The sequence below is a fragment of the Neofelis nebulosa genome, chromosome 5 (assembly GCF_028018385.1).
Source record: "Neofelis nebulosa isolate mNeoNeb1 chromosome 5, mNeoNeb1.pri, whole genome shotgun sequence".
NCBI lineage: Eukaryota > Metazoa > Chordata > Mammalia > Carnivora > Felidae > Neofelis > Neofelis nebulosa.
The window spans coordinates 9,623,909-9,649,087 of NC_080786.1; the positions used below are offsets into that span (position 1 = coordinate 9,623,909).

The 25,179-nt window shown below is 50.6% G+C and overlaps 1 protein-coding gene across 9 annotated transcripts in view; it reads left to right on the forward strand.

Annotated features, from left to right (window-relative positions):
- The window catches only part of TRAK1 (trafficking kinesin protein 1), a 124,365-nt gene that overhangs the window by 80,272 nt on the left and 18,914 nt on the right, over window positions 1–25,179 (forward strand). For all 9 annotated transcript variants that reach the window (XM_058729540.1, XM_058729533.1, XM_058729534.1 and 6 more), the window contains 11 exons: window positions 1,233–1,309; window positions 7,663–7,779; window positions 10,774–10,874; window positions 11,662–11,770; window positions 13,555–13,633; window positions 14,582–14,712; window positions 15,330–15,404; window positions 16,088–16,225; window positions 20,845–20,921; window positions 22,402–22,638; window positions 23,636–23,952. In XM_058729540.1, the coding sequence (XP_058585523.1) occupies window positions 1,259–1,309; window positions 7,663–7,779; window positions 10,774–10,874; window positions 11,662–11,770; window positions 13,555–13,633; window positions 14,582–14,712; window positions 15,330–15,404; window positions 16,088–16,225; window positions 20,845–20,921; window positions 22,402–22,638; window positions 23,636–23,952 (1,432 nt within the window). In that variant the 5' untranslated portion in view covers window positions 1,233–1,258. The remainder of the gene's footprint in view (window positions 1–1,232; window positions 1,310–7,662; window positions 7,780–10,773; window positions 10,875–11,661; window positions 11,771–13,554; window positions 13,634–14,581; window positions 14,713–15,329; window positions 15,405–16,087; window positions 16,226–20,844; window positions 20,922–22,401; window positions 22,639–23,635; window positions 23,953–25,179) is intronic.

Genomic DNA, 25,179 nt, shown 5'->3' on the forward strand with positions numbered 1-25,179 from the left:
TTCGGGGCTCCTTCAGCTAGAAAATCATTCCAACAGATCGGATTCCTCCGAGCCCATTCACGAGGCCGATCTTTACTTGGGTTTGATAAAATATTTAGAGACCTATTGCATTCCAGTCGGAGAATCTACTAGCAGTGTTAGGTTGGCTGAGTAACCCACTTAATTTCCAAATGCCTTGCTTGGGCTGCTACTGAATGTGGGTCATTGTGAGAGCTTCGCCAAGTCCTCACCAAGAATTATTTTGTAGAGTCGTCGTTATAAAGAGTTACTATGAGGTTACTTCTTGCAAAAGTGGCAAGTTTATAATTTTTTACACTTGGGTCCTCAACCCATTTACATTCATTCCTTCCTCCCCAGAATAAAGCCTATGCTACCTTCTTGGTGTTTGTCGAATTGCAAATCGATTCCCTGCCATCTGTTTAAATAAAGCAACCCTGAGGTTTTTCCGCAGACTAAAGCATTCTTTCATCACATGACCTTTTTCCCCCCACAGGAGAACAAAGACGTCAGTTCTAAAGTGGCCTACATACAGCCTCTTATGACCACAGTAAATTATATATATGATGAAATATCACTCTGTGTACGTATGCGTATTTGTGTATAGCAGTAATAGTCTTTTTGGTGTTGATTAAAGAAGAATCTACTACCCTGGTTTTCGTGGTGTAGAAACTGGTCTCCTAGCCGTAGAATTGAGGGGAGGGGAGGGGAGGAGCTTTGTCATCATGTCATTATCAGCTAAGAGTGTTATTTAATAATTGCACCACCAGCTGCTTTCTGAAGGATCCCACTCTGTCCATGTGGTTGGGTCTATGGTTAGTGAGGTCTACACCCTCTCGTTCTGATAAGTCACACATTGGTGGCTGTGCTGCTGACCCACTTCCGTTTGCTGAGTTTATATGCAGCCAGACCCCTTTCCACTCCAGCGCCTCGTCCGTAATGTCACCTCTAAGTGTGCACGTGCACGTGAGTGCGCGCGCGCGCGCGCACACACATACACACACACAGTGTCAAACCCTTGCAGGATTGGAAGTTACCCCTCTCTCGGTCCTCCTTGGGGCTCTTTCCCGGAAATGAAATCCAATGGTGCCCAGCACAGTGTGGGTTGAACACAGCAAAACCAACAACCCTTTGTGCCCGATCCACAGGCACAATTTGAGGGCCACCTGTTTTGGTGGGTCATTTGTTTGGCCGGTTTGTGATTGTCGTTTCATTGCCACTTTTATTTTTTGCAGTTTTATGTGCTGAAAGAGTTGGCCAGATGACTAAGACGTATAATGACATAGATGCTGTCACTCGGCTTCTTGAGGAGGTAAGTGTTTCCTGGGAGGCAAAGGGCCATTTATGATTGATTAAATTGATTAAAGAATACATTATTGTCTGTCTGAGTGAAGAATTACCAGAATTGGGCCCTCTCAGGGTATAATGCAATGGCTTTACTTTTTGAACTGGTAGCTATGTAAGTCTTTGTAGCTATAACTTTGTACAAGGTATGTTAGGTTTTAAAAGGAATGTATTAAAGATATAAAATAGGACTACTTGCTAGAATAGCCAGTTTAAGATTTTTAAAATTACAAAAAAAAATTTTTAATGTTTATTTTTGAGAGAGAGAGAGAGAGAGAGAATGAATGGGGTTGGGGCAGAGAGAAAGAGGGAGACACAGAATCTGAAGCAGGCTCCAGGCTCTGAGCTGTCCGTGCAGAGCCCAGCGTGGGGCTTGAACTCACAAACCGTGAGATCACGACCTGAACCGAAGTCGGACGCTTAACTGACTGACCCACCCAGGCACCCCAAAGTTTAAGATTTTTTAAAAACCTTTAAACTGTATTGTAATACTATATTTTAAGGGTGTCTAAAAATGTCAGAAAAATACATCATTATCCATATCTATATATTTAAAAAAAAAACACTTCCATCAGGTTAAGGGAATAATATGCAGCATAGAAATAAAATCAGCATGGAAAGAAAAATATAGGAAACTTGCTTAGGGTTGGATGAGTTGCTGGTATTTTAGAGACTGGTTTTCTCAGTTTCTCCTTAGCATTCTGTTGGCAGTTGAGAATCCCGGTGCTGTGCACACCTCTACAAACAGATGAGTAGCATATGTGGACCCCCATGCCTAGGACTGGCCAGAACACAGTAGGATCTTAAAAGTATAGGGGCGCCTGGGTGGCTCAGTCAGTTGAGCGGCCGACTTCGGCTCAGGTCATGATCTCGCGGTCTGTGAGTTCGAGCCCCACGTCGGGCTCTGTGCTGACAGCTCGGAGCCTGGAGCCTGTTTCGGATTCTGTGTCTCCCTCTCTCTGACCCTCCCCTGTTCATGCTCTGTCTCTCTCTGTCTCAAAAATAAATAAATGTTAAAAAAAAAAAAAAAAGTATATATTGAATAAGTGCCCGGCTTTAAATGTTACCAGGCCTTCAACAGCACAGGTGCTAACTTAGACCCTCGTTTCTGCTCTGGAACTGGGATTGACTTTGGGTCATGTTCTTATTCATTAGCCCTTCTCCAGGAAAAGAGTAGAATCATGTGGGAAATGCAGAAATCATGGTTGTCCTTTTCGGCCGGTCGTGGGACAAGGTTGAAACACAGGGCTGAGTGGGAGTGATGGGACCCAGAGTTTTTAGAGGCGTCTTTTTACCCCGCTTTTTTTTTTTTATTAAAAAAAATTTTTTTTTAACATTTATTTTTGAGAGAGAACGTGGAGGAGGGGCAGAGAGAGAGGGAGACACAGAATCTGAAGCAGGATCCAGGCTCTGAGCTGTCAGCACAGAGGCCAACACGGGGTTCAAACTCACAGACCGTGAGGTCGTGACCTGAGCTGAAGTCGGAGACTTAACCGACTGAACCACCTAGGTGCCTCATTTACCCCATTTTTTATGTCTCTCTTCCCCTGTGTTTATTCCCGTCTGCATATCCAGTTTTCTCATAGCTGCTCCGAAGCCTGGACTCTGAATTCCCCCCTGAGTTTCTCAGGGCTCACCTGCCCAGCAGCTCGTTCCCCCCCTTCTCCTGCAGTTGGTCCCCCACTAGTGGACCCAGCTGTGTTGAGTGTGGGCAGGAGCTGAGAGCACTTGGCCACCTGCATGTCACAGCAGTTACCAACTTCTCGGGCCCAAGCAAGTGATGCTAGGTTTTGGGCTGTGTGACAAGGCCTTCTGGTGGCAAGTGGCTGGCATTAGGCACTTGGGGGCCAGCTTAGTTGGTAGCACTGACTTTTTATTCTTTATTATTTTTTTTAATGTTTATTTATATTTGAGGGAGAGAGAGAGAGAGAATGAACATGAATGGGGGAAGGGCAGAGAGAGAGGGAGACACAGAATTGGAAGCAGGCTCCAGGCTCTGGGCTGTCAGCACAGAGCCCGATGTGGGGCTCAAACTCCTGAACCTCAAGAGAAGACCTGAGTTGAAGTTGGACACGTAACTGAGCCACCCAGGCGCCCCATAATTTTTTGTAACGTTTATTTTATTTTTGAGAGCGAGCACAAGTGGGGGAGGGGCAGAGAGAGAAGGGGACAGGGATCCAAAGCAGGCTGTGTGCTGACAGCGCAGAGCCCGATACGGGGCTCAAACTCACGAACTGTGAGATCATTACCTGAGCCAAAGTCGGATGCTCAACTGACTGAGCCATCCAGGTGCCCTGGCACCACTGGCTTTTGAAAATGGTTCATCACAGAACCTTTCCCACTGTGTCCATCCCCCCCCCCCCCCCCCCCCCCCCCCCCCCCCCCCCCCCCCCCCGGTCCTGCCATGCTGTCAGGACTCCCTTGTGTTTCCAGCATCCGCCCCTCCCCTCACCCCCCACTGTTAGCCCTCCAGTCTTCTCAAGGGGCTACGTCTGGACATTTCTTTTCATTCCAAGGCCACTCCGCTCCACCGGCCCCCAGAGCCTCAGCGGTGAGGTTTTGTTTTTCTCTGCAGCTGCCAGCTGCCCCTATCCCAAGCCTGCTGACCACTTTGCCCCACCCCCCACACTTGGAGACACTTAGGAGACCTCACTGTGGTATCCAAAAGCCAACTACGGACCACATTCTGAAACCCCTTCTAACTTGTCGCCAGGGACCTGCCCCATCTTTCCCTGGCTCATGGGGACCTGTGAAGCCATCCGTCACCACGGCCCCAGGTGGTCTGTACACAGCCCACCTCCCCACCCCCCCATGAGCCCCGTGAGCACAGGAGTCATCTTGCAGTTCCCTCCGTTTTGTTTCGTATTTTTTCTGGGATGCTGCCTCTGTGAGTGCCCACTGCTTGCAGTTCTTGGTTCCTGCCAGGCGTGAGCTGGAGTGCCACGTGATCCCCCCACAGGGCGAGATTTGTCTCTGCTTGTCTGGGGCTTGCTTCCGAAGAGGCCGGGGACCACAGCCTTCGTGCGGATACCGGATACTGGGTGTCAGTAGTTCCCCTCCCCCAGCCCGGCTCCTGCCGTCATCCTTTTAAAAATCTGAGTTGTTGGAAAGAAGGCTTGTGGGGCGCTTTCCTCAGGTGGCTCTCTTGTGCCTTGTCTGTTTTATTTTTAGCAGCTCACCATGGCAGTGGTCTGGGTGTCTCTGGTTTATTCATAATGCCATTCTTGTCCTGATAAGAGCCACATCTGAGTCACTGCCTTTCCTTGGAACTAGGTGGTTCCCGGGTTAAAGTCTCCCGGCCTGGGTCACATGACAATTGTACCGTGCTCGGCTTGGCTTTGGTTCCCTTTCCTCTGATCATCTGCTTTGGTTTGCAGGCCTGCCATCCACGGGCAGGGTGCCGGGGAGGGAGGCGGCGGGGTGTGCGCGGGATGCCAGAGCACAGCCCGTCGGCAGGGGGGGCGGAGGGGAGCTCTTGCTTCGCCTCCACGGGAAGGAGGATTCCTCAGCTTGCCTTGGCATCCTGCCGCCGGATTTACCTTTTGGAGAGGGCTGTTCCGAGGGTCCCTTAGTCATGCGTTTTATCCTGAGATCGGTGAATGAGATGAGTCAGCTGCTCAGTGTGGGAGGCTTGTTGCTCTCCATCCCGAGGGCTGTGTCAGACAGCACGAGTGCCACCGGCAAAAGGGGCTGAGCCACGTCACAATCCTTTTCGGCAAAGCACAGGCAATTGGAATGAGCTCCACGTGGCTGCATTTCCCGAGGAAGGAAGGAACCGGCTCTCTTCATTGTTGATTTCCAAGGGCCTAAATGATTTATTTGTAACCTGTCGTTCTCACTGTCGTTTAGCCCAGTGGTCATAGCCTAGATGTTTTCCTGTTTTTAGAAGTAAACACTTACCGTATGTCGGCGGGTTGTAATAAATAGGAGTGCTTTCATTCCTTTGGTTCTCCAGAAGAAATCCAACCCGTCTGTCCCCTTAGGAAAGAAAACACAGCTCTACTACAGTAAGTTTTTACCTATTGTAACTTGTAGATGAACTACCTTTAGATAACTTTTAAGTAGTCTCTACACCCAATGTGGGGCTTGACCCTACAACCCGGAGATTGAGTCCCTTGCTCTAGTGACTGAGCCAGCCAGGCACCCTCCCTTAGATAACCTTTAGGCACCATGTAACTTGTTTAATTTTTTCATTTCATCCATAAATATTTTTACCATTACTTTTTGTCTTTTTTTTTTTTTTTTTCCCCAGCAGAGAGTTTTGATGTTACTCTAAAGATGAGATCTTTGGTGTAGTTGAGGGGAGGGCTGCCCAGCTGCAGGGCAGGGAGGCCCCCGGGTCTGAGGTTTGCCGTGTAATGGCGGAGGGCGAGGGGCTTCACTGGGCGCACAGCTCATGGGTTTTTCTTTCCCTGCTTGTTGCCCTTGAGCTCTGGCCTCTGTGTGCCGTGGGAAGCCCTCGCCGTCCTTCGGGTGCTCCAGCTGGCCTTGCCCAGCAGACCTCCATGATGACCATTTTTGCTCGATTTGTGTGCCGTGGGGTCTGCCCACAGGACGTGGCCCCGGGCGTACAGAATGCCTGTGCTTGTTGGAACTCAGCACGGTCCGCGCCGGGATGGACGCGTGATGACGGCACAGCGGCCAATGGGCGTGACGTGCTAGCTGGGTATTCAGCGTGAGAGCTTGTTCCGGTGGGCGGATTTAGTAGACTTGCCTTACGTTCGTGGAGACCATGCTTCCAAATGGACACTGGTACTCCAGTTTTAACTGAGTTTTAGCCGGCCGAAACTGCCTGCACCAAATGCTCGCTTTGAGTCGGCCTGGAGAGCTAGGTTCCCTCCCGCAGTCCCTTGAGGTCCTTTCCCCCAGGGACCAGATGAGCACACCTGTGGAGCTAGGGACCCTCCTTGGAAGACGCTGTAACCAGCGTGGGTAAGTCCACAGAGAGGAGTGTCTCAGCTCATTGGGCAGCTCATTGTGCAGCTCATTGGGCTGGTCCCCTTTGTTCCTTGGCAGGCACAGGAGGAGGCACGAGTTGTGGGAATAAGTTGGACGTATCTGTGGCCCTTGATGTGACACCCAGCTGGCTTCTGGGGCAGTGGTGATAACAGTTGCAGGTTTTAGGACTGCGAAGACCAAGGGGAGAGGGACCACCATGTGTGCAAGAGAGAGTGTCAAATCCGGAGTTCTCCCAGACCGTACTTTGACCTCCAGCGCTTGCCTCATATTTCGGTGAAACTCCCGTGAGAAGCAGGGCAGGTGTGCTGCTGATGCACAGAATAATTTGGTGCAGATGTAAGAAGTTAGAAGTAAAAGCTGCCTTTTTTTTCCTTTTTTTAAAAAATATCGTTCACCTCTGAATCATAATGCTAGAAGACTTTTCCAAGGGTAACCCCACCTCCCCTCGCCATCTAAGATGAGAGAACAGATGAGGGAATTGGGTCCCGAGGATGTTCGGGCAGAACCCGACCTCTTACAGTCATGGAGAAGGGTTTGCCCGGAGCAGTTAAACTCGACCGGTACCCACTGTAAGAAATGCACCTTAGGTTGTGACTTGATACTCACCTACATAAATACGTGACAAGCAAAAGCATAAACATGAATTAATACCCTTATCACGTGGAATTCACTTTGGTATTTCAAGTTTGTGCCGTTGAATTTCATTTAAAACAAAATAGCAGTTGCCATTACAAAAATGATTCTCAACCTACTGATGGTTTATAAAAAGCTAATCTGGAGTCTACCTGACCTTTGTTAAGTGGAAGCTGTTGGCCCGAGGCCGTGTACGCAGTTGCCTTTGCCACCTGTTCAGATGGGACACCAATCAGGAGATAATAGGCTTTTGGATCAGTTTTATAAGGAAAGTAGTCATGTCAAGAATGGGAGTTGAACTTACCCGTTAAATAAGTTACCTGAAGCTATTTGTTATAACTTTCTTAACATCTCCGGTGTCTGCCTCTTTACTGATGGCACCTCCCTGAGGAAACTTAGGGACCGGCTTTTTAAGGATTTCACAAATACCAAGGCTGCTGCAGAGAAATGTTTTTGGAAGCATGTTTCTCTGGTAGGAACAGAGACTTGTTTTCCTGGGACTTTAAGGGTCTCTCCTATTGCCTGAGGTCTGCTCAGCTCTTGTGCGTTCTGTGGGCAGAGCGCCCCCCTTCTCTGAACAGGCATCGAATGCTGGTATGCGGATGGCAAGTGATTCATTCCTTCGGCATATCTAAATGCCCTATTTTCCTCAGTTGACACGCAGCACCCTTGGCTCCTTCAGGAAGCGCAGGTGTTTTGAACGTCTGTTCTCACTCTTGCCTTTCATAGAAAGAGCGGGATTTAGAACTGGCTGCTCGGATCGGCCAGTCGTTGTTGAAGAAGAACAAGACACTAACGGAGAGGAACGAGCTTCTGGAAGAGCAAGTGGAACACATCAGGGAGGAGGTGAGGAGCTGTGGCGAAGGCCGGGCCGGGTGGGCTCGGGCTCAGGCCCCCTAGACCTGCCTGCTCCGAAGTGGCCACCTGGAGGCAGAAAGCCGCCTTCCCGCTGCGCCTGCTGTTCATGACCCTCCTTCGGACAGTGTGGACGGCACCAGCTGGGTAGGAGCAGCCCTCATGGTCCCCGTCTCCCAAGAGTCCGCATCCTCCATGGGCTGGGAAAGACCCTCGGCACGTGGCAGGAGTGCACACGGGCTAAGACGGCAGTGAGCAGGGGGTTCTGAGGGGGGTGGGCGTGGGCAGGCTGGCGGGGAGCCCGGTCAGGAGGAGGCCAGCCTGTGCTGCAGAGGAGGCCAGTGATCGCACAGTCTTCCTTACAATATAATTTCCTGTTTGTAAAACAGACCCAAAAAATAGCCGGTTGTTGTCATGATAGAAACCCTGTCATTTCCATGATACAAATCTTGGCGAAAGAGTATCAGTGGTCAGAGGTAGGGGGCAGAGTAGGTTTATCTTCAGGGACTCGGGTTTCAGAGGAGTACCACTGGTTTCCCGGAAGGTCATGGTGTGGGCAGGAGGAGGCAAGTTCTGCAGAGTCAGATGGTGTCACAAGGCTTAGGAGTTAGAGCCGGGGCCTACTTTGTACCTCTTTTTTAATTTTATTTTTTTAATGTTTGTTTGTTTATTTTTGAGAGAGAGAGAGCACAAGCGAGGGAGGGGCGGCGAGAAAGGGAGACACAGAATCCATATCAGGCTCCCTGGTCCAAGCTGTTACAGAGCCTGAAGCGGGGCTCAAACTCACAAACCATGAAATCATGACCTGTGCCAAAGTCGGACACTCAACCAACTGAGTCACCCAGGCGCCCCTGTAGTTTCTTTTCCATTATCCTGTTCTTTTAATTTGGAATTTTAGCCGTGAGGACTTGCATTTGATATTCTTCTTCTCCTGGTTTCTTCTCCCTTTTTTTTTTTTTTTTTTTAACTTTTTTTTAATGTTTATTTTTGAGAGAGAGACAAAGTGTGAGCAGGGGAGGCCCAGACAGAGAGGGTGACACAGAATCTGAAGCAGGCTCTAGGCTCTGAGCTGTCAGCATAGAGCCTGACACAGGGCTCAGACTCACAAATTGTTAGGTCATGACCTGAACTGAAGTTGGACGCTTAACCTACTGAGTCACCCAGCCACCCCTGTTTTTGTTTTTTTGTTTTTAAACATGTATTTATTTTTGAGAGAGAGATTCCCAAGTAGGCTCAGAAATGTTAGCACGGAGCCCAACATGGGGCTCGAACCCAAGACTTGTGAGATCATGACCTGAGCTGAAATCAGGAGTCAGCCATTTAACCGACTGAGCCACCCAGGCACCTCTCTTCTCCCTTATTTTCTATCAGAAACTTTCTAAGTGGGAAGGGATGCCTTTACTTGTGTCTCTTAGATGCATTCAGACCTTTTCCTCATTAAAGCTGTTCCCAGGTATTGTTGTCTGGGTTTAATAATTGTTTTCATATGATGAAATAGATATGCATCTTTTGAAAGACAATAAGGTCAAATGTGGTTGTGTTTTGGAGAAGTAAAGTTGACCCCTGCTTTCCTTGCCCCCAATGGCCATGGCCTGACTTCCCCTTCCCTCAGGCATTAAAGCATTCCAGGTCAGCCTCGTCTTTTTTCTTTTTTTTAAATCTTATTTATTTTTGAGAGAGAAATAGAGCATGAGAAGGGGAGTGGCAGAGAGAGGGAGACACAGAACGTGAAGCAGGCTCCAGGCTCTGAGCTGTCAGCACAGAGCCCGAGGCGGGGCTCGAACCCACAAACCGCGAGATCATGACCTGAGCTGAAGTCGGATGCTTAACCGACTGAGCCACCCAGGCGCCCCTCAGCCTGGTCTTCTGAGCAGAGGAACGTGTTGCCCAGGACCCAGTAAATGGTCAACCATTGCTCCTCACGTGCTGCTTCCCCGCGCACCTGCCCTTGTGTTGGGGCTTCCTCGCCTCACACAAATGGCATCCAACTCTTGGGAAGTGGAAATACCTCTTTTTCCTTGGAAAAGCTTTGAATTTGAAAGCTGTGATATGTTCCCCTTTGGCATATTATTAAATTGTCAGTCTAGATATTGAAACTAAAGCTTTTGTGCACATAAAGTCTGCTTCTCCATGGAAGTCATAAACACTCGGTTGTGTAGGAAAGCAAAAATAAACCACGGACCCCAAATCAGATTAGAAACCAGAAAGAATGAAAACTTTGTCCTAATTTTTGCTTACAGCAGTAGCTCCCTGTCCCTCCGTACTGAGTGGTAAACGGGCAATGAAAACTTTTATGGCACAGGTTTGTTTATTTTAGATGTCAAGTATAAATCAGGTGATTTGCAACAGCTGCCTTAGCAGTAATCAGTGTGGCCACTTCCTGATGTCTGCCTCTGTTCTCCCTGTGTCTGAAATTGCTGTCTTGTGATCCTTGAGTACAGAACAAGGCCTGGCCAGGCTTGGCTGGGAGCCCTGTGAGGGTGTAGCAGTCACAGGGTGGGGCTGTGAGGGTTGACAAGCTGTTTGTAGCTGCCCACCCAGAGCTGGCATCGCCAGGGTCCCGGTCCGCGGTGGCATTGTTTCAGCAGAAGTGAATGGCCTCTTTTTTTTCATTTGGTAACAGGATCTTTTTCTCTGGCCGTTTGCCCAGCCGATCATCTGGCTACTTGCAAAACCCATATGCTGCCTTGCCCCCCTTCCCCAAATACCATTCTGGAACCTTCCAGTCCCCTCTCACCTCATCTCTGAACCAAAGTAAAAATTATAAATTTAGGTAGAGGGCTTTCTGTCCAAAAAATAACAGACTGTATTTTTCTTAAACGGGGTCAAATGCAATCTCTTTTCCTTGTCGAGCACAGCATCAATTACATGCGTTCACTTTTGGTAAGGAACGAAACGTCGTCCCCCCAGCAGCAAGTGCTGGAACGTGACGGGGGCATTGTCAGTGCTTGGGGATGAGTGTGAGCCCCCGCCGTGTCTGTGCAGGTGTCCCAGCTCCGGCATGAGCTGTCCATGAAGGATGAGTTGCTGCAATTCTACGCCAGTGCTGCAGAGGACAGCGAGCCCGAGTCCGTGTGCTCCACCCCGTAAGTCCCTGCGGCCGGGGCACAGGCGGCTGGCTGTTGCCGGGGTCTCTGGACTTGCCTCGGCAGGGTCGCCTCGCCGGCCGTGAAGGTCAGCCACTCCCAGCCTTCCCCAGACCGAGCATCTCCTCGTGCCTCAAACAGATTGATTGTGCTATTTCAGCGGGACATTTAGCAGTTTTGATTGATCTGGCCTGGCCATGGGCCCGGCAGGTGGGTTCTGGAACCAGAGATGCCATGGTGGGCCCCTGGGGCAGAAGGTGTGAGGCCTTCTCTGGGGGTCAGCAGAGCCTCACGTTAGGAGCACGAACTCTCGAGCCCAGTGGCCCGAGTTCAGACCTTGGCTCTGTGGTTTTACTAGCTGCGTGCTCTTGGCCAAGTTACTTAAGCACTCTGCTCGTTTCTGCATTTGTAAAATGGAGAGACTGATAGTCCTTATAGGGTTATGAGTGTACAAGTACAGTACTTAAAACTGTTCTAGGCACGTTAGAAGTGCGTTACAAATATTAAATAGACTTCCAGGCATCCAGAACTGTGTAGGCTTTGAGCAGTTGATCCTGCTGACTTCTGAGGCCATGTGGCAAATGCCAGTGATGGACAGAGGGTTGGGATGTGGGTCCTGAGGGTGGCGAGTCTGTGAGCCGACGGGTGCTGTTTTCCTGGGGGCCACTGTCACACCTGCATGTTTCATGATCACTCGATGGAAGAGCCCCCCGAGGTTCCCTGGGTCTGCCAGGTTGTGGAGGGACAAACGTCTCTCCCCAGAGCGAGCCCGTGCTCTCTCCCCCAGGTTGAAGAGGAATGAGTCATCCTCCAACGTGCAGAACTACTTTCATCTGGATTCTCTTCAGAAGAAGCTGAAGGACCTTGAGGAGGAGAACGTCGTGCTCCGATCCGAGGTGAAGCGCACTCCCTGCCCCCGTCCCCGCTGGAGGGTGGTGGCCCCTTGGCCTCGTGTGGCCGGAGCCACCGTGGCTACAGCACCATTCTCAGAGGCAACAGTCTGTGGGAGAGTCGCCTGCGCTCAGCTCCCAGCTGCACCCAGTGCTTGTCAGGCGAGCCACGTCTGTGTGCTGGCCATTGGCCTCCGGGGAGCACACACCCATCCGGGTGGGATCCTCAGGGTGGGTGACAGTGGTGGGCCCCTCCTCCTTCAGCTAGGGCAGGGGTCCCTCGGTGGCGGGGGCAGGGGGTCTCTCCATGGTGTCCTCCAGCTCTGGCGTGGAAATTACGTGGAAGCCCAGGGTGAAAGCCTCATTTCCAGGTTGCCGCAGGTCAGATATGCTCTAAGGAAATAGCACATGAGAACTTGGAGACCTATTTCCTAGACAATTAAAAAGGTAGAGCCAAGGCCACTTGGGAACTCGTGCTTTTGAGTATTTCTGACTGGCTAGTCATTGTGCCAGACACTTTGCCTGTGTTCTTTTTTTTCAAGTTTCACTGCAAGGCTGGAAGCTCCTCGTTTACAGCCAGAAAACCGGGACCCAGGCAGCAGAGTGTTTGATTTGCTACCGTGGTACAAGATAGTGAATGACAAAGCCAGGATTTGTGAGGCTCTGTGATTCTGAACCTCTCGTTACTTCCCTTCACCCACTGCCCCTACCTGGAAACACTGAGGCATGCAAGTTTGGTACTTTTTGTCCTAATTCAGTGAGTTTATGCTCTGTGGCCAGAGGTATGGCTAGTCGAGTTAGGGCTGCAAGCCCACCTTAGCTGGCCCAGGGGTCCCTGAAACCCCTCCAGTAGGGCAGACCACCTTGAACTTGCTCACATGTTGGACAGAGCCTCATGTCTTGGCTGAACAGGGCTAATCATGAGGAAGGTGATGTTCTCTTAGACCTTAGGTCTTCTAGTCCTCATTTACTGGTGGGAAATACAAGCCCAGGGTGACCAAAGAGGCTTGTCCAAGCTTTCTCTGCCAGCCAGTGGCCGAGCCAGGACTGCTGTTCCAGTCCTGGACACACAGCAGTTCAGCTGTCAGAATGCCCACCTAAAGCAAGAGGGAATCCGATCCCAGCTACAGATTCCATCTCAGTTCAGGAGTATAGTGTCTCCCTGGGATCTGGGGGCTCAGAGATACCTTCTTTCTACCTGGGATATTTTCCTCAAACCTTCGGATCTCTTCCCACATTTTCAGCCTGGAGCAGGTTCTCCCGAGTCCTGTCTCTTGGGTTTCTGAATGTTGGTGCTTTCCTATTGTACCTTGTTTTTACTAAGCTGAATACAATAGCTCTAACTCCAAGTCAGACCTCACAGGAAGGTGCCTCACATAAAACAAGTGTGAGCCATTCTTGTGGTCATCCTTAGAATGCCCGTGGTAGACAGAGCTGAGTCCTAGATACTGTTGGGGTCACAAAGGGGTCTGTGTCTGTGGTCTGGGACAGACGCAAACGAATAGACAGACATTGATACAAGGGTGGCTCCTGTAGCACGCATATTGCTTTGTGTGGCGCCCTCTGGTGGTACACCGTTTTCATCTCTTCAGCTTTGAACATCCGATTCCTTAACTAAGCAGGGCATTCTGATGGCCTTTCTGGATTTGAGGGTATAATGGATCACAGATGGGGAGATGGTCAAAGGCAGCATCCCAGACCCAGGTTCATCCTTGCTCTATGCCTCGGCCTTGCCCGCCCCACCAGTCCAGATGTGAATGTGGGGCCTCTGACCTGACCCTTGTCCACAGGCCTGCCAGCTAAAGACGGAGACTATCACCTACGAAGAGAAGGAACAGCAGCTGGTCAACGACTGTGTGAAGGAGCTGAGTATGTCCTGGCCCTCGTGCTCCACCCCTACCCCCTCTTTTTATTTTCTGCATCATTGTGACTAGACAGATTTGCATCACCCTTGAGAAAGCACATCTCCCTGCCAGCTTGGGTTCAGTAACATTTTTCTGAAAACTAGAGGCACCCCTCACTCTGATTCATGAGAAATTGGGTGCTAGGTTGTCATCCATGCACTGTCTTAATTTCTCTTCTCACTGAGACGGATGTCTGATTTCGATGTTGGCTTTCTACTGGAATACTGGAGTTATATGATGCCTAAATTAAGCCCGGTTACGGAGTTCTGGTGTTAATGTGCAAAAACTGGCTTCTTGTGACTGATGTGCAAAAGTTGAGGCCAGAGTTCTCTGCTTTGCAAATAAGTACTTCCCCTGTCCCCTCCATCATAAGTTTACAAGTTAAGACAAAAGGGCAAACAATATTTTGAGCTTCAGCAGAGCACTCAGTAGATGAAACACACCCTGTGTTCACATCTAGTAAAATGAGTTATGACTCTGAATATGGGTTGAAAGCACCCAGGGAATTAGACTGTGCAGGTAGCAGTTCCTTCTAGAATGGGGTGCAACAGGGGTTCCTGTTAATGATGTGGATCTGCTCATGCATGAAGGTGAGAATTTGGGCAGATGGACCTTGGTTTGGTGTGGCATCTCCTGCCTGACGCCCAAAGCCTGATTTCCTCTGGGGGGGCAGCTGCGGTCAGGGGGGTTGGGCCCCCACGCCAGGCCTGGGAGCCACACCTGGGGGCTGCCCAGACTGAGCCGGGGCAGGAAAATGGGCACTGTTCCTCCCTCCGTGTTCTCTCCACTTCTGCCCCCCCCCCCCCACCCTGCCCCCGTCTTGTAACAAAGATGCTTTTTCTTGTGCAAGCCACAAAGAGACCATTCTCTCTGGGTCTGACTCCCTCTGGTGGTTGTCATTTCTTGATTAAAGGGGATGCCAATGTGCAGATTGCCAGTATCTCAGAGGAGCTGGCCAAGAAGACTGAGGATGCTGCCCGCCAGCAAGAGGAGATCACACACCTGCTGTCCCAGATAGTTGACTTGCAGAAGAAGGCCAAAGCTGTAAGGTTTCTGTTTCTCGAGCCAGTGCAGATGGTATTTGCACCTGAAGACCGTGCCCTTTAGTCTCATAGTTTAGGATTTTGTGCTGCCCCTTTGGAGAAAAAGGCTTAGCAGATTCAATAGGACAAAGCTCGTTGTCCTGAACCGGGGAGGGGATCCTGTCATCACCACTTATCTCCTAAAAAGAATCTGCACGTTAAAAGAGTTTGTGAACAAAGGTGCTGTCGATAGGGAGTTTTGGAATTTAATGTTTGAATTTTCTAGCCTAATATTTGTTCTTGCACAGCACACCCAGTGTGCTCTGTGGCAGAACAACACCCCCCTTTTTTAAATCAGTCCTGCAGCAGCAGCAGCAAGCAAACCCAAATACGGTTTAGTTTCCCGGCTCGGGCCCTTGCTAGAAGCAAGGCGAGGTGACGTGCGTCTGGAGAGGGGCCGTGGCTGTGCTGGATGGGGGCAAGGCTGCTTTCAAAATCGTATAGAAGGAAGACGAAATTTTTACTCTGGCACAGAAGTCTCGTTGTAGAAATGTGACAGGATTGTAACAGCTCAGATAATAAGAGGAGAACAGTGAGCCGCTTCCAAGAGAAGCTGACTGGCCCCTTGGCGTGTTGCAGTGTGCCGTGGAAAATGAAGAGCTGGTCCAGCACCTGGGGGCGGCTAAGGATGCCCAGCGGCAGCTCACGGCCGAGGTGAGCGGCTCTGCCTCCCTCCTCCAGGCCCGTCCCGCTTCTCAGCCTCCCCCTGCCAGGCTGGGGGTCCCTACCCGTTTTTCTTCTGAATCGAAAGTCGTTCTTACTTGTAAATTCCTGCTCACACTGTCACTGCCACGAGGGCCGGGGAGGCTGGCGCCGCACAGCCCGCTCCCGCTGAACGTTTCCATCAGCGAAACGACACATTGCTCGCCGCGTAAAGGCGCCTGTTGAGAGATGTGGCTGGAAACGAGGGTGTGACGATCTCTCCCGTTCGTGTCAAGATAGATGGATGCTGTTGGAAAACAAATAATTTTTTAATTTGAGTATAGTTGGCACACCCTGTTAGAGTCGTTTCGGATGTACGACGTAGTGATTGAGCATCTCTGTACATTATTCTGTTCTCTGCACAGTGTAGCCACACCTGTCCCCATACAGCGCTGTTGCAGTGCCATTGACGCTGTTCCCTATGCTGTGCCTTTCATTCCCACGACTTCCGCATTCCGTAATGGGAAGCCTGTGATCTCACTTGCCCGTTGTCAGAATTTGGGAGGTTTCTGAGCCCATGAGCACTCCCCCCCCCAGTTGGAAGCCAAACTGAGCTTCAAGGGCTCTTTGGTGTCCAGCTTCAGGGCTCAGGGCCGCCAGTCCCTGACCCTGCACGCTTCTCTGACTTGCTGCAGCTGCGCGAGCTGGAGGACAAGTACGCGGAGTGCATGGAGATGCTTCACGAAGCGCAGGAGGAGCTGAAGAACCTCCGGAACAAGACCATGCCCAACACCACGTCCCGGCGCTACCACTCCCTGGGCCTGTTCCCCATGGTGAGCGCCCGCTGGCTCCACGCCCCCACCTCCCACCCAGCAGGGCGCAGGGGTGCCCCCTTCCCCCCCCCGCCCCCCCCCCCCCCCCCCCCCGGTAGGGAGGCGGGGTCTGGAGCATAGTCTTTGCGGGAGGCTTCTGGTCCCACAGCTTGGCTCTCAATCCGAGTCAGGGGCTTGTGTGCCCAGCTGGTGGCTCCTTGACTACGTGATTGTTTCTTTCCCATCCCTCTGACTCCGTCGTGTTTCCTCCTCTTCTCCTTGACCGGTAAATTTCGTAGGAACCTCAGATATTTGGAAGATGTTATTCATACATCATTATTTTTCTGACCTTGTTAGAATATGAGCTATTTTGGCCTCACTGTGCATTCCAGAATTCTTAAATTGCCCATACAGTCCTGCTGGTTCTTTCTAGGCTTATATTTTTGGTAGTTTTTTTTAATGTTTATTTTTGAGAGAGAGAGAGGGAGGGAGGCAGGGAGGGAGAATGTGAGTGGGGGAGGGGCAGAGAGAAGGAGACACAGAATCCGAAGCAGGCTCCAGGCTCTGAGCTGTCAGTACCAAGCCCGACGCAGGGTTTGAACTCACGAACCGTGAGATCGTGACCTGAGCCGAAGTCGGGCACTTAACCGACAGAGCCATCCAGGCGCCCCTGTTTCTAGGCTTATTAATCGTTCTCTCGGTGGTTTTCAGTATCTGTGATCTGAAAAAAATCTCTCTCCCCACTGTAGGAGCTGCTTTTACATTCCTACAAAATGATTCTCCCTCAGTCTTATTTCTTAACTCTGGCTTGATCTCTTTTCATGTTTGGGCTTGGAGGAAACATGGTGGAAAAGCGGCTTTTCTGGGTTGGCCCCTCCCTGTTGGGGTCGGGCAGCCCAGGGCAGGCCCCCCCCTCTGCCGCTCGTTTCCCTGTGATACTTGGTGGGCTTCCTCATCTTACCTTCTTCTGTCAGAGGAAAACCCCTTGAAGGTGGGGACCGTATCTTACTTGCTCCTCTTCTCCTTCCCTCTGTCGAATAGTCTGTTATCTGCACTGTGTTCACATGTTGTAGAAGTGTAGATGCTTAGCAGACACTGGGTTTGGATGGGTGGGTAAATGGACTGAAGAGCAAAGTGCTGAGAACTTTTATATTCAGGTTCTATTTCCGTGGTTTGAGGGAATACCACAGTCTCTTTGAGGAGAGGACTTTTGAGAGAAATACTCCCACGTGAGATACGAGTAGATGGCAGTTTCAGTGTTTGTGCAGCTCGGTCCCTTCCGGATTTGGCCTTTCCTTGGGGCTCTTTGCTTTCACACCCCCCACCTCCCCCGCCGGTGCTGACTCCGGCTACCCCCGACGCTCGTTGCCTGCCCCATGTTGCCTAAATCACGATCTCCTTTACTTTTTGCTCATGTATATCAAAATCAGCCTAGAACGATCTCTCTCTCAGCTTGACTGAAATTTAGTGAAACCAAAACAGAAGCTGTATAACGTAGCTTTCCAAGGAGTAGATTGGCAATCCAGTGTGTCCAGGAATCCCGGTTACGGGATTTAAGAACAGGCTGTGCCCCAGATTCCTCCACCTAGAGCTGCTGACACGGAGCTCAAAGACTGTCCTACGTGGCGATGTACATTCCCTGCCTCAGTTCCCCTCCTTCCTGGCTTCCCATCTTGGCGTGGTGACCTCCGGGGGGCATCTTATCTCCCATGCACTTGGGGTTTGCCCCACGGCATTCCCCACTCACAGGGATGGACGGGTAGTTTAAAACGAAGCCCTTACATAGCAAAGTCCAATTAAAAATCTGGATTTGGGTTTCTTCTGCGGAGATCCTCAGCTTTCATATTTGCTGAGGTAGAGCTTCTGTTTGCCTTTTTCTGTAGCTGTTGGCATAACTCGGTTTTTTGAAGATGGCTATTTTTAAAGTGCACTATGTATTAAAGGTATTTAAGGCAAGCTGAGTGGTGCCGTGCCTTGTGTTTCTGGAGCAGAACACCAGAGCTGCCTCTCTCGCTCCCAGACTCTCTAACTGCTGAGTGGCACGGTGAGTAGCAGTTTCTGCCTGAGGAGTACATCCCCAGCTCTCTTGCCTATGGCAGGGGTTCCTAATCTAGGATCCCCACCCCGGATTCAGGGGGCCCGTGAACTTGCGGGAAGGTCATGTCTTCTATTTTCATTAATCCCTAGTCGTTTCTTTCTTTTTTTAAATTTTTTTTTTTTTTTTCAACGTTTATTTTATTTTTTGGGACAGAGAGAGACAGAGCATGAACGGGGGAGGGACAGAGAGAGAGGGAGACACAGAATCGGAAACAGGCTCCAGGCTCTGAGCCATCAGCCCAGAGCCTGACGCGGGGCTCGAACTCACAGACCGTGAGATCGTGACCTGGCTGAAGTCGGACGCTTAACCGACTGCGCCACCCAGGCGCCCCCCTAGTCGTTTCTTTCTTACGTGAAGGTAGGCAACAAACCACAGCGATGTTAGCACCCCCGTGATTTTGTCACCAGTTGAAATCATAGCCGCTTTCATGGCACATTTCAGTTGTAAATGTCTCAAAACTCCCGTTCATGCTGAGCTCCACTTCAGAAGCCAGAGCCTGTGTGTTTCTGTTTCACCATCGTCGTTACTAACATTCTTGTAACTAGTTCAATAGATCTGGCTTCCTTTTTGTCCTCATTATTTGATTCACTTAAAAATACTATTCTAAGAAGAGGTCCATGGCCTCCCCAGACTGCCGGATGGGGTCACAACCAAGACAAGTCATAGAGCCTGTTTGCGACATCCTCCCAGCATGGGCTTGAAAATGGTAGTTTAGTATCTTGTCTCTCCTAATTTGTGTGAAGATATTTTCTTCATGCAGAGCTCTGAATGTAAGCTGAGTGGTGAATTATAGTATTAAGAAAAGTAGACTGGGGGCACTTAGGTTGCTCGGTGGGTTAAGCGTCTGATTTTGGCTCAGGTCATGATCTCATGGTTCGTGGGTTCGAGCTCCATGTCGGGCTCTGTGTTGACAGCTCAGAGCCTGGAGCCTGCTTTGGATTCTGTGTGTTTCTTTCTCTCTGCCCCTCCCCTGCTCATGCTCTGTCTCTCAAAAATAAATAAACATTGGGGGAAAAAAAAAGTAAAGTAAACTGGGGATGCTTGGCTGGCTCAGTTGGTTGAGTGTCAGACTCCTGATTTCAGTTCAGGTCATGATCTGAAGGTCATGACATCGAGCTCTGTGTTGGGCTCCATGCTGGGCATGGGGCCTACTTGGCATTCTCTTTCTCTCCCTCTGTTCCTCCCCTGCATGCACATTCTCTCTAAAACAAATACATGAATGAATGAATGAATGAATGAATGAATGAATAGTAAACTGGCTTTAAAAAAGTCAGTCCTGTTCACCCAGAGAAGCCTTTTACAACCTGGGTTATGTTGACTGTCAATCTGTGGGTAGTAATTACTAAATAAAATTGTCCACTTATGAATAGGAATTGAAAACAAGCCCACTAACCATTTATTGACCCAGCTTCTTGCTGACTCCGATAAGTCTCCCCACTTGGTCCCAGGTTCCAGACTGGAGCATCCCTCCCTGACTGTGGGGCTTGGAGGTGGACACCTCGGAGTCCCTTGCTCTGTCTGCTGGGAAGCCATTGGCCACAAGTGGCCATGCAAATTTAAATCCACTGAAATTAGTACGGTTCGTTCAGGTTCTCAGCCACACTGGCCGTGTTTCAAGTGTTCAATAGCCACCTGTGGCCAGTGGCTCCCGCAGTGGACAGTGCAGAAAGCACATTCCTGTCATCCCAGGAAATGTGTTGGTTAGTACAGAGTCAGCCCTTTCCTTCAGGTTGTCCTAGGTGGTGCCCTTCTCTGAGGCCTCAGCAGGTGCTTTGCTGCACACACCTGGTCCTCCTGTTGGCATCTACCTGTGGCAGCATGTGGGATTGCTTGTTAGGCTCCAGCTGATACGGTGAGGAGTGGCAGGTGGTCAGGGAGGCAGCCTGTATTGTCGTTGAGTCTCAGGTTGGGGCCTGGCCCATCCGGAAAGTGAGAAGTTATCAGTGCCAGGCCTTCCCCCAACCCGCAAAGTTCACAACTTAGCTGGAGAGAGATCTAAGTGGACTAACTGTTCGGGGAACTCGCAGGGACTTCATGTGTTTGGTGTCTTTCTAGGGGGAGGAATGAAGGATTACTGGTGGAAAGGACGTGTGAGCTGGCCGTTAGAGGGAGGTGGGCGATGCGTCGTTGACGGGGAGAGCTTTTCTTGCCGGGGGTAGAGGGCCATGAGAGCAGAGGCTCAGATGCCAGTGCTCACGACTCAGTCCTGTCCTCCCTAAGTTCCCCTCCACTCCTTGTGGCAGAGTCACAGCTCTGTGGTTTGGCCAAGGGAACATGGAGTTTGCTCTGAGACCCTTAGCTGCATGGGATCACAGGGCCTTTACACCCAGTGCCCACCGGGACTGCTCCGTTCGGGACCTGGTGTGGGGATTGCTCAGTCAGGGTTTCCAGCAGTGATGAATGCTGTCAGCCTTGTGTCACGGTAGTTTGCAAGCTTCTGAGACCTCGGTTGACACTCCTGTGGCTAGCCAGCCGGGCGCGTCTTTTAGAGACCGAGCACTTGAACTGCTGTGCACTCATTGTGTTTTCTGGCTTTTCTCAGGACTCCTTGGCAGCAGAGATTGAGGGAACGATGCGCAAGGAGCTGCAGTTGGAAGAGCCTGAGTCTCCAGACATCGCGTACGGCCTCGGTTCTAGGCTTCCCAGAGACTGGCTCGTGCCCTGTGGTCATCAAAACTAACAACGTCTGGGTCTCAGACAACCCCCCAGTGATCACTGTGGTCCTTCCACAGATTTGGGTCCAGATTAAGGGAGACAAGAGAACACAGCCGATAATAGTCCCCATCAACTCTTACTAGGTTTCAAAGATAGGTTATGAACTTCTAGAAAGTTGAGTAAGGAGAGAGATGTTTCTTATCTCTGTTAATTACAGACTCTGCCTTGACACCACGACTTGTTTTTATCTTTCTTTTCAGTGAAAAACACCGAAAGGTGTTTAAAGTTTAAGCTTTAAACAATTTTAATGTCTGTTAGGAAAAGAAAAATGAGATGCAGTATGAAGGCTCTTCAAGGAGTGCCCAGGCTTCCACTTCCTTCCTGGATATGTTTAGGGATATTGGCCTCTACCAACTCTCTTCCTAACGTGAGCTCTTGCTCAAGGCCTGCCCTGAGGTGTTTCTGAGGACACTGTGGATCCGATTTCATTGTGTATTTTCTGTACCCGAAGCTCACAGCTGGAACTGAAATGGGATCCCGGGAGTGACCACAGTCCCTGAGCCTCGGTGCATGTGTGAAGGCCTCTGCATCCCAGAAGGAGGTGGCCGTTGTAGCAACGTGCCTACCTTGTCTCCTTAAAAAGAAGCAAATGAGCATCAAAGGGAGGTTCCGCTCTTAGAAATAGCAGTTGCTAAAAAAATATTAATCTGGTGTTTACCATCTCCTTATAGAAGTTTAAGACTAACTTCGTCTTTTTTTTTTTTTTTTTTTTTTTTTTTAACATTTTTTATTTATTTTTGGGACAGAGAGAGACAGAGCATGAACGGGGGAGGGGCAGAGAGAGAGGGAGACACAGAATCGGAAACAGGCTCCAGGCTCCGAGCCATCAGCCCAGAGCCTGACGCGGGGCTCGAACTCACGGACCGCAAGATCGTGACCTGGCTGAAGTCGGACGCTTAACCGACTGCGCCACCCAGGCGCCCCTCGTCTTGCTTTTTTTAAATGTATATGAATGGTCACCAGATACTCATTCCACAGATATTTCTGGAGCCCTGTTATGTGTTGAGCAGTGAACACTGCTTTCTTGGACTTTACGTTCTGGTGACCGTCATGAAAGAGGAAAAGTATCTGGGAGACAAAAGCCCTACTTTAGTATTTTTATTTGTGGGTTAAGCCTAAGGGAGAGAAAAGCAGTATCCCCTTGCTAGCATCACCTTTAGGACACAACCACGTATTTATGAGAGGCCTGAATTCAGTGGGCATTGAGTCTCTTGAGTTCCAGACAATGCCCTAAGAAACACTGGAAGCACGGGCTAGCAGGTTGTTTGGGGGCTCACGTGGGCCAGCTGCCTTTTGGCTCCTAGATGGTAGTTTCTGGAAGGTTGGACTCCATGGTCATTCCTGCATTTGTTTATTCATGGATGATGTTGTGCATTCCCCCCAGTCACCAGAGGCGAGTCTTTGAGACGGTGAGAAACATCAACCAGGTCGTCAAGCAGAGGTCTCTGACCCCGTCCCCCATGAACATCCCTGGCTCCAACCAGTCCTCAGCCGTGAACTCCCTCCTGTCCAGCTGCGTCAGCACCCCCCGGTCTAGCTTCTATGGCAGTGATGTTGGTAACGTGGTCCTGGACAACAAGACCAACAGCATCATCCTGGAAGCAGAGTCAGCTGACCTGGGGTGAGCCAGCCCAGAGTTTTTATCTGGCTGTTTTGGGGAGAGGTAGTGTGTTTAGAGTGTAAGTTCAGTCATCAGAAGAGGAAGACTGATAAAGAGTCACAGGAAAAGTCTAGAGCTTTCAGTGTTTTAATCTGGTTTAACAACACTCTGTGTTTACAGTCATTCTCGATTTTAGTATTTTCACAAGCTTAAAGAGGTACAACAGGAAGTCTGCTTCTCTGTCAGATGCTGAAGGGGAGGGTAAATGAGTATTTTTCTGTTAATCTTCACTGTTGGGCTGCAGAATGGACATTTGTTTCATGAGCCCTTTGGTAGCTTGGATGTTTAAAAGGTAGAGGAGGACTCAGTCTCTCTCTCCTGGCCAGAATCTAGTTTGCTTTGGAAGGTGGGGTCCTGGACCCGCTCAAAGGTGCTTGTCCCTGGGGTGGGGCTTCCTTAGCAGTGGGCCCTTCTTTGTCCTAAAGCCCTGCAGACCCACCCCTACGCACGCACGCACACACGCCAGCTGTGTTGTGTACCCTTTTTACGTGATAATAAAATTGGGGGAAACTGCTTAATCAGAACAGCTCTTTTAATTCAAGAGGACAGAGAAACGCCTCTTGAACCAGTGGCCCTTCTGGTGACTAGGACCCGCATCCTGAAGAATTCTCCCTAAGGGCCCCCGAGGGAGAGGTTTATAGCAACGAGGGAGAGGTTTATAGCAACGGGAGTTCTTCTTACAATTTTTTTTTTTTTTTTTTTTTAACGCACCTTAGTGCTCTCCCTCTACCTCCCAAAACACCCACCAGAGGGAACTAGTTCTTCCGGGCAATCATTTATGCCCCCATTTTTGCCTAAATTTCAGCTGTTTGCCTCGTCCGCTTCCCTATCCATCCTGCAGCCACTCCGACCTGTCCACCCCGTGCACCTAGCAGGAAGGCCTTCCTTGCCACACGCACCTTGCACCGCGCCCGCTGCGGGGTGCCCCACGCTCAGCCCCGTCTCCCTCCTTCTGCAGGAATGACGAGCGGAGCAAGAAGCCCGGGACGCCGGGCACCCCGGGCTCCCACGACCTGGAAACCGCTCTGCGGCGGCTGTCCCTCCGCCGGGAGAACTACCTCTCGGAGCGGAGGTTCTTCGAGGAGGAGCAGGAGCGGAAGCTCCGGGAGCTGGCGGAGAAGGGCGAGCTGCTCAGCGGCTCCCTCACGCCCACGGAGAGCATCATGTCCCTCGGCACCCACTCCCGCTTCTCCGAGTTCACCGGCTTCTCGGGCATGTCCTTCAGCAGCCGCTCCTACCTGCCCGAGAAACTCCAGATCGTGAAGCCGCTGGAAGGTGATCACCGGGGGCCTCGGCCCCTCTCCACCCTCCTCAGCGACCGCCTGTGGTCCCTGATCCACCACCGGCAGGCGGGCAGCCTCTGTAACACCTACTCCTTTTTCTTCCGCGACAGCCTGCCGCGCTGCTGGTTTGAGTTCCTCTGACGGCGGCGCCCGGCCTGGGCCCGGCCGGGGCAGGTGTGCGAGTGCGCACGCGGGCCGGGGCTGACCTCGGCCAGCAAGGCCAAAGACAGGGAACCAACGTGCTGACGCTGGTTTCCCAGTCCTCTCTCCTTTGCATGTAGAACCTTAGAAGTAAACCTCTTTGCGGGAGGCAGAGGCCCTGCTAAGGTACTGAAAAGTTAATTAGGTCACGCCTGGGGTCTGAGAAGCACCGGGAATGAATGCTTGGACCTTCCCCCCCCCCCCCCCCCAAACGTTGGCGTCGGGGAGGGGTGCAGAGCAGCGCAGGAAGTAGTTTTTTTCAGTAACCATGCGAAAGCGATTTGCAGTTGGTGGGCTGACACGTTTTGCTTCTGGTCTTCCAGTGAGGAGGGTGTGACTTTCTTCCTTCCGCCTTGGCGGTGTGATCCGAGCCAGCCTCCTGCGCCTCCACCTCCACCGCTGGGGGGCCAGGCAGGGGGCGGCCGCGGAGGCCGGTGAGTTCATGCTTCCTTAAGCCTGCCTTTCCCAGGGGCAATTTACTTTTCAGTTCCAGGGACACCCCGGATGATTAAACTCATGGAGAATTTCACCTTTTTTCTTTCTTTGTCCTCCAGGCATTATAAATGTCCTCCCTTTACTTACCACCACCCTGGCAAGAGCCACCCAGTGTTGGTATTTTTCATTTTTGACTCCTTTGGTTTGGAAACCCATGTGAGTTTCAGAGGCTGTTTGAGAGGGTACTCTGTATTACATTTCTGACGCAAAGCCCAATCAGAATCTGGGTAAGGCTGTATTTATCACTTTAGACCTATATTCTTAAGGCGTGGTCTTAGACATATGCTCTTAATTGCTGCCCCTACAATTTAATATGACAGATATACTGTTGATGTACTATATGTATATCTCGGCTCTCTGTCTAAAAAGATTAGGATTCTTTTCACCCCATAATAACCCATTTCTGACCCATTGGGGGCAGTATCACCCCTGTTGAGAATGTATGCTGTAAAATGAGGGTGTGCTTGTTAAAGACCTAAGACTTAACTGGGTCCTGGGTCGTATAGTTTTCAAAGGAAGGAAG